We start from the raw sequence: 12690 nt of genomic DNA on the forward strand, positions 1-12690 counted from the left end.
TAGATATTTCAGGAGCACAGGGAAAAGAAGCAAAGTAATAAACAGTCTATTTCTTATTCTTATCCTAGATATATGGAATGCAGGACAGAAGTCTCTGATTAAGCTTATATTTGGCTAAACCAAGTAAAAATGCATAAGCCAACATGTGAATATATTTTCTTTATGGAATCTTAAAATTATATATCACTGTAAATGGATAAATCTTAGGAACTATCACTCTAGACAAAGCATTTTTCAATAGTGAATTATTTGATAAGAAATCCAATTATTTGATAAGAAATCCAGCTGTATACATTTTTGTTGTTAATAAAAATATTTAGAGAGTCTACATAGGTCTAGGTGATTGAACATGACTCACAAACAAGCTAATTAAATGAAGAATGGTCTTACTTCACACTGATACTCTTTTTGCCAGTCATTTTCACAGCTCTTTTTGAAGTTATAATTTTGGTGTAATCAAAACTGAACTGCTTAAAATTATGAAATTAGTTATATTCACCTTCAGGTACAATTGCTAATTTATCCCAACCCACTAGAATTGGCTTAATCATCTTTAGTTTTATTGTTAGGAAGGTGGATAAACAATGTTGGCTCTTGGTTCTTTTGTGCCTGCTGAGTAGGTAGATTTATGGATGTTTTTGGTTTTACTTGTTTGCTTGCTGAAATGCTCAAACAGTCCTAACTTTGGAACCAGGAACCACATTTTGCTCTCTGGCCACACACTGTACATGCAGAGTTCTAACCCATTTCTCCAAGTGAGAAGCTATAGAAACTACGGAGCAAGGGATGGTAGCAAATGAGAAAATTACCAAATCCGTGATTCTCTATTTTGTTCTCTGAAGCCAAATGTAGCTCCTGTGTTTCACACTTTCACATTAGTAAGATTTGTTCATCACTGGCTGCCAATGATGGGTTTCAGCTAATTACTTTAGAAAAACTAGCTGCCACTCCTTCCCTGAGGTATAGAACTGCTGACTGTACAATTCCAACTTCTTTCCAAAACACTTTGTAACTCGTGTTTCCAGCTACACAAAGCCGATGTGTTGCTCCGTCCCATTGTGGAGATGGCCATGTCAATCTTTTACTTTCCATTACAGATTTAGGCCACTCTTTGAAAGTCCACTTGGTACAAAGGGCCAGGAACATTTTTTTCTTATGTCTCATTCTTACAATAAAACTAAAAGGTGGGCATTATTCTTATTGAACACGTAAGTAAGTCAAGGCAGAGAAGTCAAATAACCTGCTCACATTTCTACAAGTTGGAAATAGAACCAGAATTCAAATCCTGGTATATTTGAATATGAAATTCAAATGGATCTTGCTACACGACAGTGCCTCATTTAGCTCAAAAGAAAATCATTACTCCACTCAAATCTTGTAGGAAAAAATACAGATAAGTCTATGCACATGTGCACATTAATGCAACTGAGCATACTAACAGAATGTGGATTTCCTCCAGACAAATTATCAAAATATACCAGAATATCATTGAACCTAGATTTGAGAAGAGAAAACCTAGAATGAAATACAACAAAATGTCATCAGATATTGTTTTTGGGTGATCTGTTAATGGGTGATTTTTATTTTTTTTTCCTCTGCATATTTTTAGTTTTCTAAATGCTGAAAAGGAAAACATTAATTTAAAAAGAATTTTAAAATCCTGACATCTAAAGATTTATAACATATAATAATGGAGGCAAAGTACTTTATATTAAAAATAACACATGAGTAAATACATATTTCCCATGGTCTGGTTCAAGAGCAACTTAGGAAAAGCTGCGGATGCAAGAAAATGAAATGCATTTCTTCAACATAACAAATATTTTTTTCAACTCTGCTTTTGATCAGACTTCCCAGGCCTAAAATGTTCTTCACATCTAATTCCCAGAAATCCAGATATAAGCCTTTGGAGGTTCAAATCAAATGCAACTCCAACTTGAAGAATTCTCTGATCTGAAAATGTAAAATCTTTCCATTTCTCTTTCTCCTTAATTTATTTCTGATTCTGTTAATTCATAATTTATTTAAAGGAATTTTTTTATCCTAAGTTTAAAAATACAATAACTTAATGGAGAGAGAGGGGGACAAGGATGGAGGGGAATACAGATTTATTACATCCATGTACACACTTGAAGCAAAGAGGCAAAGGAACGCTTACAGCACAACATAATGTCTTCATACCATGTGAACATGTTGCCATACAAAGGAAATATAAAGTAGTTTCAGAAAGTCTTCCAAAAGAGATGACTTAGAAGCACAATGGGAGAATGGCAGAGTATTTCAGAAGGAGAAGATAGGAACAGAACATCAGGTAAAAGGAACAGAAAAACAATACATCCAAGTTTCTTGATGTCTGTGGCCCTTCGTGAAAAAAAGTTTCTTTCTTTCCCCAATAAATGGAGACAACTGGTATAAAACAAGCATAATCTCTTCTGCCCATGAAATAAATTGCTCAACATAGAAACTTAAGATTCAAGCTTGATTCTACCATGCTGTGCACTAACATCATTCAATCATGAATTTATGTAAATGTTTCTTATACTCTGAGGCAGGGTGGGGAGTGGGATCATCAGGTTCAATGAAGCATTCACAAACTGAAAGGATTAGTTGACAGTTGACACTAGTATCTTAGAAGGGTGTAGGACAGGAGCCATACCTAGCCAACAGGGCAGATCAGACATCAGGCTTTCTGCTTCTTGGGAGAGCCTGCAGCAGCTCATGAGGATAACAACTCAGATAATTTTCTGGGGTTGGCCCATATGCATGGAGAAAAGATGCACATTACACAGATGTTGAAGCCTCTATATCTTAAAACAAGCCTCACACCCAACAGGAACCAGTCTCCCCTGATTCTTTACCAATAGCTTTCAGGGGCCCACACAGGGCATGTTATTGGCAGAGTTACAGGATTTATGGAAGTGAAAAACAAAGAATTCCATCATCCATTTATAGTTTATTTATAATCCCCCTAGTCTAGTTGAAATTTATCAGCTCTTGGTCAGTATTATCAGGAACAAGGTTGCCTGGTAACATTGGCATATCCCATCTTCTTCTGTTTCCAGAGAAGCAGAGCTGGGAGCTTAACAGAGTTGGAGTCCCTTACAGCAGAGTGAAGGGTTTTGCCAGCCTGTTGTCCACATTGCTGTGATACTTTCTCCAAACATCCCAATGTCTCCATCTCTACTGTCCTCTGTCTAACTAAAGCATCTCATCTCTCATCAGGAGTAATCTCCTAAAATTCATAGTCACCAACCTACATCTACCACTCATAGTACTTCACGTAACAGCCAAGGCACTTTTTAAAAAATTGCAATTCTGTTATTGCCTATTTAACTTCTTTTTTGGTTTTCCATTGCTCTTTGAGTAAAGCTCCAAGTTATTAAGATGATTTACAAAATGTGTCACATTCTTCTCACCTCTGCTTTCCAATCCAAAGCCACACAGCATTTCTCTATAGTCTTCAAATATGTTACCCTCACCCTTTCCCCATTTTGTCAGCATACATTGCTCTCTGACTGCTGTATCACACTTCCGGGCCCCCCTTCACCTGGGTAAGCTCTATGCATCTTGTTACTCCTAAGGGTGGTTGTAACATGTAGTAAAGCACAGCATCTGCATTACAGAGTTGTTAACCAGACACCAAGGAATTGGAGGAGTGTTCCTTAGCCTCCAGTTTGTTAAATTACCTAATTATATAACTCATTCTCCCCTTTCTGATTATTCATCTCTTTGTCATTCTTCTGTCAGTGTCAACCTGTCAAACTCAAATATAAACTCTAAGAGAGCAGATATCTGTCCTCTTGCTCCTACTGAATTTCCAGGGCTGGCAAATTGTAAGTCCTTAAAAAATATTTGCTGATTGGGTGAAGAAACAAATGACCAACATTTGGAGGATGATGCAACTGTGCATCATTTGAAGGAATTTACATGTTGAAGTGTTTAATTAGAAATTGAAAATGAGAATCAGAAGCCAAGAAGGGTATTGATGCTAAGAAATCATTTTGGGAAACACTGACCTAAAGATGAAAGCAGAAGAGATTGCTATTACTCTAGAACACCAAAAAGACAGAAAAGTCAGCCCCAAACCCATTTCAAGGAAGTGCTAAAATGTACTGACAATCCAGGGGAAATGAGCAAGGGAAAGAAATAAAGTAATCCACAAGAAACATGAGAAGAAATAGAATGTAACATGTACCTGAGGCCTAAGGAGGGAAACATTTGGTGGGAGCTTCATGAAGTAGCTAAAACCCTATGCTAAAAAGTGATGGTCATGTGGACTGAGCCCTAAAACTGCCCATGAGCTACTAGCTAACTATGATTAGGAACTCAGGTAGAGTCACTGATGTGGAATGGTTAGAGACAGAGCAAGTTTCCATGGGTTTAAAACTGACCTAAGAGAAATGCAAACATGCAAGTCAAAGGAAATGATATAAAAGCAGTAAAAAAAAACCTTGAAGATATGTGTGTGTTTGAGGGGTAGCAGGGGGCCTTATGTGGGATAAATGTGTAATAAGTATTTGCTGATTTAATTACTATTATATGCTATTTGTGTGATAGGACAGATATACCAAAAAAGGAGAGAATTTTTTTTGTGTGTGTGATGGAGGGTATTTTTAGATAGACTAAGAAATACGGTAACTTTGGCAATGCATGTTACGGCTTGAGGGATCTTTGTAATCATGCTCCTCTGAGCTTGGACAGATCCACAGAAAGTTTTCCACAGTAGGTGCACTGCTGAGCAGGAGCCATTGGAACTACTCCTGAGATGGATGCTCACGGCTGTTTTGACCCATAGCTCAGCATTAAGTCCTTCTCTTCAGAAAGACTGCTTCATGCAAGGAGGACAGAAAGGAGAATCATCCCTGCCATCCAAAGTTGTAGATCAAACCGGCTTAGATCTGAAGAAATGGCCTCGTTCACTCTTTGTATATGTATACAATAGTGATTACCTAAAACAGATGACACATCTATGACAGGTACTGTCCTAAGTACTTCATACACATCAACTCATTTAATCTCACAACAATCCCACAAAAGAGGTGCTATCATTATTATTCTATAGATAAGAAACTGAGGCTATGTAAATTTCCTGAGACCATATGGGTGGTAATTGGTGGAAGCAAAGGTGAATCCAAGATCTACTGCCCCATTCTACCATTTAAACAATGTTTTTAAACATTAACTACATTGAAGTAAATGTTTATGAAAGCCATGGGAACTTGTGATCTCTTAATCAGCTGCTGTGCTGTGTTGGATATTTTAGTACTCAAATTGCTACAAATTGAAATATGTTCCACAATAGAGCATCTCCTATATTTACTTTTCAAAGAACAGTTGAGACCTAGGAGGAATTCAATACTGTAACAGCCAAGGTCTATATAATCCCTTTCATAAAGCCATAATCAGAACATAGAGAAATTGAAAACACATTACCTTTAATAACTTCCTTAAATAACAACCTGAAATGAAGTGCAATGCTAAAGTGAGAGACACTGTTCAACTGTCCAGTGGAGTTTAACGTAAATTATAGTTTTCATTAATCCCAGAATTTGCATTCTCTTGCAAATTCACCTTTTTGGTAAAAATAATTTGTAACACCAGTGTCAATACTCATAGAGCTATTCTAGATACTTGAGAACACATATAGAATGGTGAAAAACACTGAGTTGCATGAGACTCATAACCAGCTAAGGTCAAGGAAGGTCAGGCTCTACCTTCCTGTTTCAGCTATTCTATAGAAAAAAGTATCCTTCACATGGTCTATTTAGTGCTATATTTTTTTGTCTTGGTGACTTTAATGTTTCAAATGGTTCCAAAGTGTAGTATTGAAGAACTTTCCAATGTTCCTAAGTGTTAGAAGACTGTGATGTGCCTTACCAAAAAAAAAAAAAAAAAAATTCTTGGGTTAGAGTTCATAGTGCTGTTTGCCTTATGTTCCAGGTTAATGCATCAATTATATACTAAATGAGGAGTCTTTAAACAGAAATGTAAACTGAACAAAGTTGTATGTTGAATGATTGGTGAAAATATTGTGACCAAAGGCAATAACCCAACCTCTAAATTAACAACCTAACCCCAAAATTCCCTTAGGAATGATGATTCAATATTTGTTAATTCAGTGCTCAGGGTTACCTTTTTGAACATAACTACCACAAATAATAAGAACTGACTGTACCTTGAGGAGGAATCCCAGAGGCAATCCCAACTTGCCTGTGCAAGCTGACAAATCAGATGTAGCATCTCTAGCATTATATTATTACTTATGATGAACACGACCATGCCATTGTGAAAACATCTCTGCCTCCACCACATTTCCCTCTCCAAGCAATAGGACTCAGTGGGATGTACAAAGATGTAAACATAAGCCCAAGACAGAATTTGTGGCAGAGCATAAAGCTCTGAGCTGTGACCTCAGTAGTTATCTTAAGTGAACCTGGGGAAGCAGGAGACAGTAAGCAAATCAAATACTGTTATCTATAAATAATCTTTTAAAACATTGGTATCATCCTAGTCCCACAACTCTCAAGGACTTCATTAGAATATCAAGTACTTTTCACAAATGATAACATACATTTCCAAGGGAAATTACTAAGACTTGTTTCCTTACAAACTTGAAGAATGTTCAGAGATCTTTGAACTGATACAAGGTTTTAAATAAAATTTAAAGTATGAAATCAAATTAATGTATGATTTCTTAGAGTTAGTCATTAAAACAAAAGAAAAAGCAAACTAGAAATTAATCTGATTATGGCAATCAAAGATGCTCTGCATATCTGACCACTATTTACCTGCTTCTAGCAGGAGGGACCTCTTCCTTGTGTATAGGAACAGCAGCGATACCCTAAACAAAACTTAAAATGGGTTCATCTTCTGATGGTGAAGTTACGTGGCATCACCTATATTGAGAAAAGTAGCCCTTTGAAAAATATTCTCTAAGTGTGTGAATAAGAATCTCCTAAATTTTATCAAGGTTTTGACAGGATAAGGTGGATCAGCATGTCTATAGCTGTTATCTAATCTATTACATCCTGTATAAAGGCAGAGAGAGGAAGGTATGGTTCACAAAATCTAGATAGTGTTCAAATAATAAGAATATGCCCAACTGGGCATAGTGGTGCACACTTGTAATTCTAGCACTTAGAAGGCTGAGGCAAGAGGATAAAGAATTCCAGACTGGCCTGGGCTATGTAATGAGTCTCTGCCTCAAAAAACAAAAAAAGAATTAAATAAAAACTGCAAAAAATATGCTGAGGTGTCTGCTGCTTCACTATCCAGAATACCTGATACAGAAAGTGGTGTTCCTTTGGAAACTACATTGTGGCAGCTGCAGGTGGGCCCATTGATATCCCTTCAACCTTACCATTTTGGAGACTTCAGCTGGCACCATCTTGGGTTCCTGCAGGAAGATTTTCACCCTCCACAGCAGCCTGCTCTGATCATACACCTGTGAGGCATGCAGATGTGGCAGGGGAATAAATGCCTTTTCAAAAGCAGGTGTTAGCAACAAGTGATGGATCTGTAAGAACCGTATGTTTTACATAGCACCCAGAGTTTCATCCTGTGTTCTGGGATGAAGCTCTTGTTGACCCTAGCAGTGACTTTGACTACACCACTTTTATCAGCTGTCTTCTCTTTCCTGCCATGCCTTCAGCTTTCCCACCAGCATTTCCTTCACTTTTCAAATAAATGACAACAGATATATATCTCAGAGTCTGATTTACCTTTGCTTCCCTACAAAGAGTTATAATATCCAGGGCAACTCCATTTCTTATTGTAAATTGAGTGATTGCAACTCTGGTTTATACAGTGGTATTTTACTACTTTGGTTCATGGAACTCTCTTCTCCCTGGGACACAAGCAGCTCTGTGTAGATGGACAACATGCAGAGCTGAGAATTAATCAAATAATATCACTCTATAAGATGTTGTAACACTTATCCAATTAGCATCTGATCTCATTGACATGGACACATGCTTGTTTTTAATTTTGATTTCCTCCTCAAAGTTGGACATAAAGAGAAAAATCATGGAAGAAAAACATAGAATTTAATGGATATAAAAATATAACACATAGATGGGGTGAATTTGATCAAAGTACATTATATATGAGTTGTAAGTATCACAGTGAAACCCCTTTGTACAATTAAATTATGGCAATAAAATTTTTATAAAGATATAACATGTTTCTATAAAATCAACCACTTCAAGTTACCAATGATGTTGGCCAAGGAGACCCACATGAGGTCTCCTTGTGTGTCAGAGACAGGACAATGATAGTAAGAGTGGACTCAGGTGTGTAGGACTTTCCAGGTGCTGGACAGACTTTATATACATATTGTTGTGAGAGTCAAATGAATTTATAAATACTAAGTCCCTTAACAACAAAAATACTTATAATTTACGTAGACATTTCCAACAACAAACACCAGTGAAAGGAAGATTTAACCTTAAAATAATAGAAACATAATGTGAACAACTCAATATCACTCTGGAGAAAACCACTGCATAGGGAAAGATCAGTGAATTGAACTTCAAAGCTCAAATCTTGGTTCTGTATTTTTTTTAGCTAGGATATTAATTTCTCCAACTTCATTCCATTTTTTCATTTGTGAAATGAAGAGAGAAGAAATGCTGTCTTAGAACAACAGTTATTTAAAAGGGCTTTCCCCATGGCTTACAGGGAAAGAAGAAAATATTTTTAGTCAAATTGCAAAAATCTAAGTTTTACAATAGATTAGAAACAGAACAAATTATTGAGATAGGTAGGTAAATAGAAAGACAGACAGGTGGATAGATAGATGATAGAGAGAAAGCAGAGATGTCAGATAGATGGCAGAGATACACGGTTCCCTAGTCTTCTATACATAGGATATATATTTTGAGGGTTTTTTTCATAATAAATGCACTACATTAATTATCTTGGAGAGATATAATTATAGTCATTTCATGTGTTTCCATGTCTAATTCACTTCAATTCTATTGAACACCTAGAAGGAACTGCAGCCCCATTCATCAATCTCTACAATTTGAAGTGTTTCAAAATTGAAATATGAGGCTGGACACAGATAGATCTGTAATCCCAGCTACTCAGGTGGCAGAGATTGGGAGGATTGCAGTTCTGAGGCCAGCCTGGGCAAAAAGTTAGTGAGACTTCCCTATCTCAACAAAAAGCTTACAATTCCAGTTGTGCAGGAAGCATAGGTAGGAAAACTGATGTCGAAAGCCTTCCCCAGGCAAAAACACAAGACCCTGTCTGAAAAATAACCGAAGCTAAAGAAAAGAGCTTGGGGTATGGCTGAAGTGGTAGAATAGGTGCTAGTAACTGTAAGACCCTGAGTTTAGATGACAGTGCTGCCAAAAAAAAAAAAAAAAAAGAAGACTGAAATACAGGAAAATTTCTGACTCCCATCCCTTCCTCTGGATGATGTCGAGGTCACATTCCGTTTCCGGGACTTTCATTTTTGCAACTTTGCCAACTACTCTCTTCCCACCTCAGTCTTTCTCTGGGTAGTTTCTGACTGAGAGCCATCAGCCTGTAACTTTTGTACTTCAATTTAGAGCGCAGCGTTTTTCAAGGTTTTGGGTAACAACTGCGTCTCCCGTCCATGCTTGTGAGTAAAGCGATGAAAATCACATGAAGTGCTGACTTGCCGCAAAGCCTGTCACAGCTGGGAGACCCTGAACTTGATCTCTCAGTGAGCGCCCTGTGTGCTTGCACCGACCCCTGCACCAGGAGCTCAAGGAAATAAAGGTCGTGACAAACCTAATTGTGCATTGCTTTTAGGTCTAAAGGCATATTGGTGTTTGCTGCCCTTCTGTGTGAGGCAATCTAGAAAGCACAAGCAGAGTGAGAGGCCGCGAACGGTTACCACCTCCGCAGACCACGCCGTCCAGGTCCTCACAGCGCCGGTCGTCGCACTCGCAGACCTTGCCGTACACCCTGCCGTCGCCCGGAGGGTAGCAAGTGCACGCTCCACATTCGCATTTACCTGGAGTGTACCAAGAAAGAAGGAGGTGTGAGGCCCGGCAGCCTGAGACAGGGAGCAAGCTCAGCGTTACACACTGTTAAATTAATCCCAGCTACGTCTGAAGGTCAAGCACAGACGTCAAGGTCAGGACGTACAGTGACAGTGGGTGGCTCAGAAGTCACACGTGTGTCTTACTCTACTTTTTGTTTCACTCATCTGTGAAGAGTAATTCAATTATGAAACTCGCGGGCTATTTTGTAGTCAATTTAGTTTAATGGTACCATGTAAAATTGAATCGGTTTATGTATTTTGGCCTAATTCAGCATAACGTGGTCATTTTTAAATTATTTTTTAATTTTGGGTGGAACCGCACATATGAAAAAATGTTCCTAAACACAGTGTGATATTTTAGTGATTATTTGTGGTTAATCTCGTAGTTCCTGAACTCACTTTAACATGGAACATTATGTCAAAAGACATGACCCCAAAATATTATTTTAACTTAAAATTTAAAAGTGCAAACATTTTTGGGAATGAGTTTGGGTACACTTAGGAAATCCCTGAAATACTAAGATTATAATGATTTTTGTCATTATTTATTTAGCTGTAACTATGTTGCAAACATTGTAATTCCTTGATTACATCATTTTGTTTTTATAACCACACATTGGGTAGCATTATTACTACCATTTTACAGAACAGGAAATTGAGATATATTAAGGCTAAGTGACTATTCATGGTGAACCACCTAGTTAGGAATAAAATTAAAATTCACATTAATTCTCATTAACACTAAAGCTTGTGTACCTAACCATTAAGCCACGTTGCATGCACCCCAGTGCACTCACAACACAGCATCACAAGGCTACACAAGAAAGAATATTCCTTTTATCTTCAGAATTGTACTGGCCTGCCAAAAATCAGCTGGGTGTCAGTGCTCCAAGACATCTGTTACTCTCTGTCATCAGCCCAACCATCATAATTACACACCCACTGAAATGACCCTAAGATGCTTCAGGGCTGACCCTGCAATGCTGTTAGTCATTCTCTTGCAGCACTTGTATTTTGTTAAAGAAATCTGTAGTTAGTAGATGATGGAGGAAAGAAAAATTAGTATTTAGAATCATATAATTTCAGAGCTGTAATTACAGATAATCTAAAGTAGTCATTCATAATCTTTCTGGCAGAAGTAGTGGGACCAGCATCCCTGTGAGAATAACAATAAAGTAGTATTGTTCTGACTGCCCCTGGACAAATCTTTCTTTCTTCTTGGAGGGGTTTCATTTTCAGCAAGTGGCAGTGGCCCCTCTCCAATAATATTCCTTCTTCTTGCCCTTTGGTGGCCTGAATAGGGACCCACTGGAGGCTCTTGGTGCAGTGAACAGTGACTGTCCAGAGCAGCTGAACTCAGCACACAGAAGCAACATTCATGAGAACAGCAGCAAAGACTGATGCCAAGCGATGCCTGGCCTTCCCAGGCTGCTACAGGGGCTGATGGTCCAAACTGGCATTCGGAGCCTGAATTCTTTTTGGTTTCCAATTAATGAAATTGGTTTCTGCTGTTTGCAATCAACAACCTTAACTAGGGGAAGGCATAGTACAGGGTGCACAGATAATGGTCACAAGCTACAAAATTTTAGTTAGACAAGGAGTGAGTTCAAAGGATCTGTTGTACATCATGGAGACTATAGTTAATACTAATGCATTATATTTTGAAAAATCACTGAAAAAGTAGATTTTCATGTTCTTACCACAAAATATTGGTAAGCATGGGTGGTAACACATGTCTTAATCAGCTTGATTTAATCTCTCTATAATGTATACATATTTTAAAACTTCATGTTGTATACAACATGAAGTATATACAATTTTTATCTGCCAACTTAAAATTTTAATTTAATAAAAAAGGAGCTTAGTTGGTAGGGATCTCTCCCTAGAAAAATATATAAGTACAATTTTTTGGTAAAATGTTAGAAGAATACATGACTTCCCTCTATTTATGTAATTGATGAGGAAAGTCAAGCATGCTTAGGCTAAATGATTTACCTAAAGCCAGCTAACTACATACTAGTTTTCTCAGAGCACAAACCATCTAACCATATTGGTGGGTGGACTTCTGAATTATTCCAATAATGAAATCTGTGGAGAAAAAGAGCCAAACTCAGTGTCATTTGGCTAGTCCACTGTTTTCAACAGACAAATGTGGGAAACCACTATTGTCAATCACATTATTCCATGTGTAACTGGTTATGCAATCCCAGTTAGAGATAGGATCCATTTTTACATTTCATATCACATTCATTTCTGATGAGAAATTTATTCACATTTTAAGTAATTTTCCTGAATCTGCAGTATAAGCTTCTGCGCCTCTTTAGGAAAGATGAAATGAATGTTGGCATCTGCTTCCATTTTCAACAGTGTCTCTCAAGTATATCTTGCATAAAGTTGGAGAGTAAAGTGTTAATATCCTGTCCATACTTTAAAAAATATTATTTTGTATTTCAGCTCAGCTTCTGTCACTACCAACTTTGGTTCAGACAGTGTCATGTAACAGCCAGGTAATTTTTCAATAATCCTTCAAGGTCCTTAGTAAATGTCACCAAATCCATATACTTGCAGCCTCTTACACAACCTCACAAGTACAGCAAAATTATCTGTAGTTAATGTGTCTTAATAAGGTTCTGAATAGGTATTTATCAAGTGGATTCCTTAAACAATAATCA

At 37.4% G+C, this 12690-nt stretch overlaps 1 protein-coding gene across 2 annotated transcripts in view; it reads right to left on the reverse strand.

The window, feature by feature from the left end:
- Itgbl1 (integrin subunit beta like 1) overlaps positions 1–12690 on the reverse strand; it is a 229925-nt gene that overhangs the window by 18627 nt on the left and 198608 nt on the right. For both annotated transcript variants that reach the window (XM_074043030.1, XM_020175283.2), the window contains one exon: positions 9872–9988. In XM_074043030.1, the coding sequence (XP_073899131.1) occupies positions 9872–9988 (117 nt within the window). The remainder of the gene's footprint in view (positions 1–9871; positions 9989–12690) is intronic.

Source organism: Castor canadensis, chromosome 10, assembly GCF_047511655.1.
Source record: "Castor canadensis chromosome 10, mCasCan1.hap1v2, whole genome shotgun sequence".
In the NCBI taxonomy this organism is placed as follows: domain Eukaryota; kingdom Metazoa; phylum Chordata; class Mammalia; order Rodentia; family Castoridae; genus Castor; species Castor canadensis.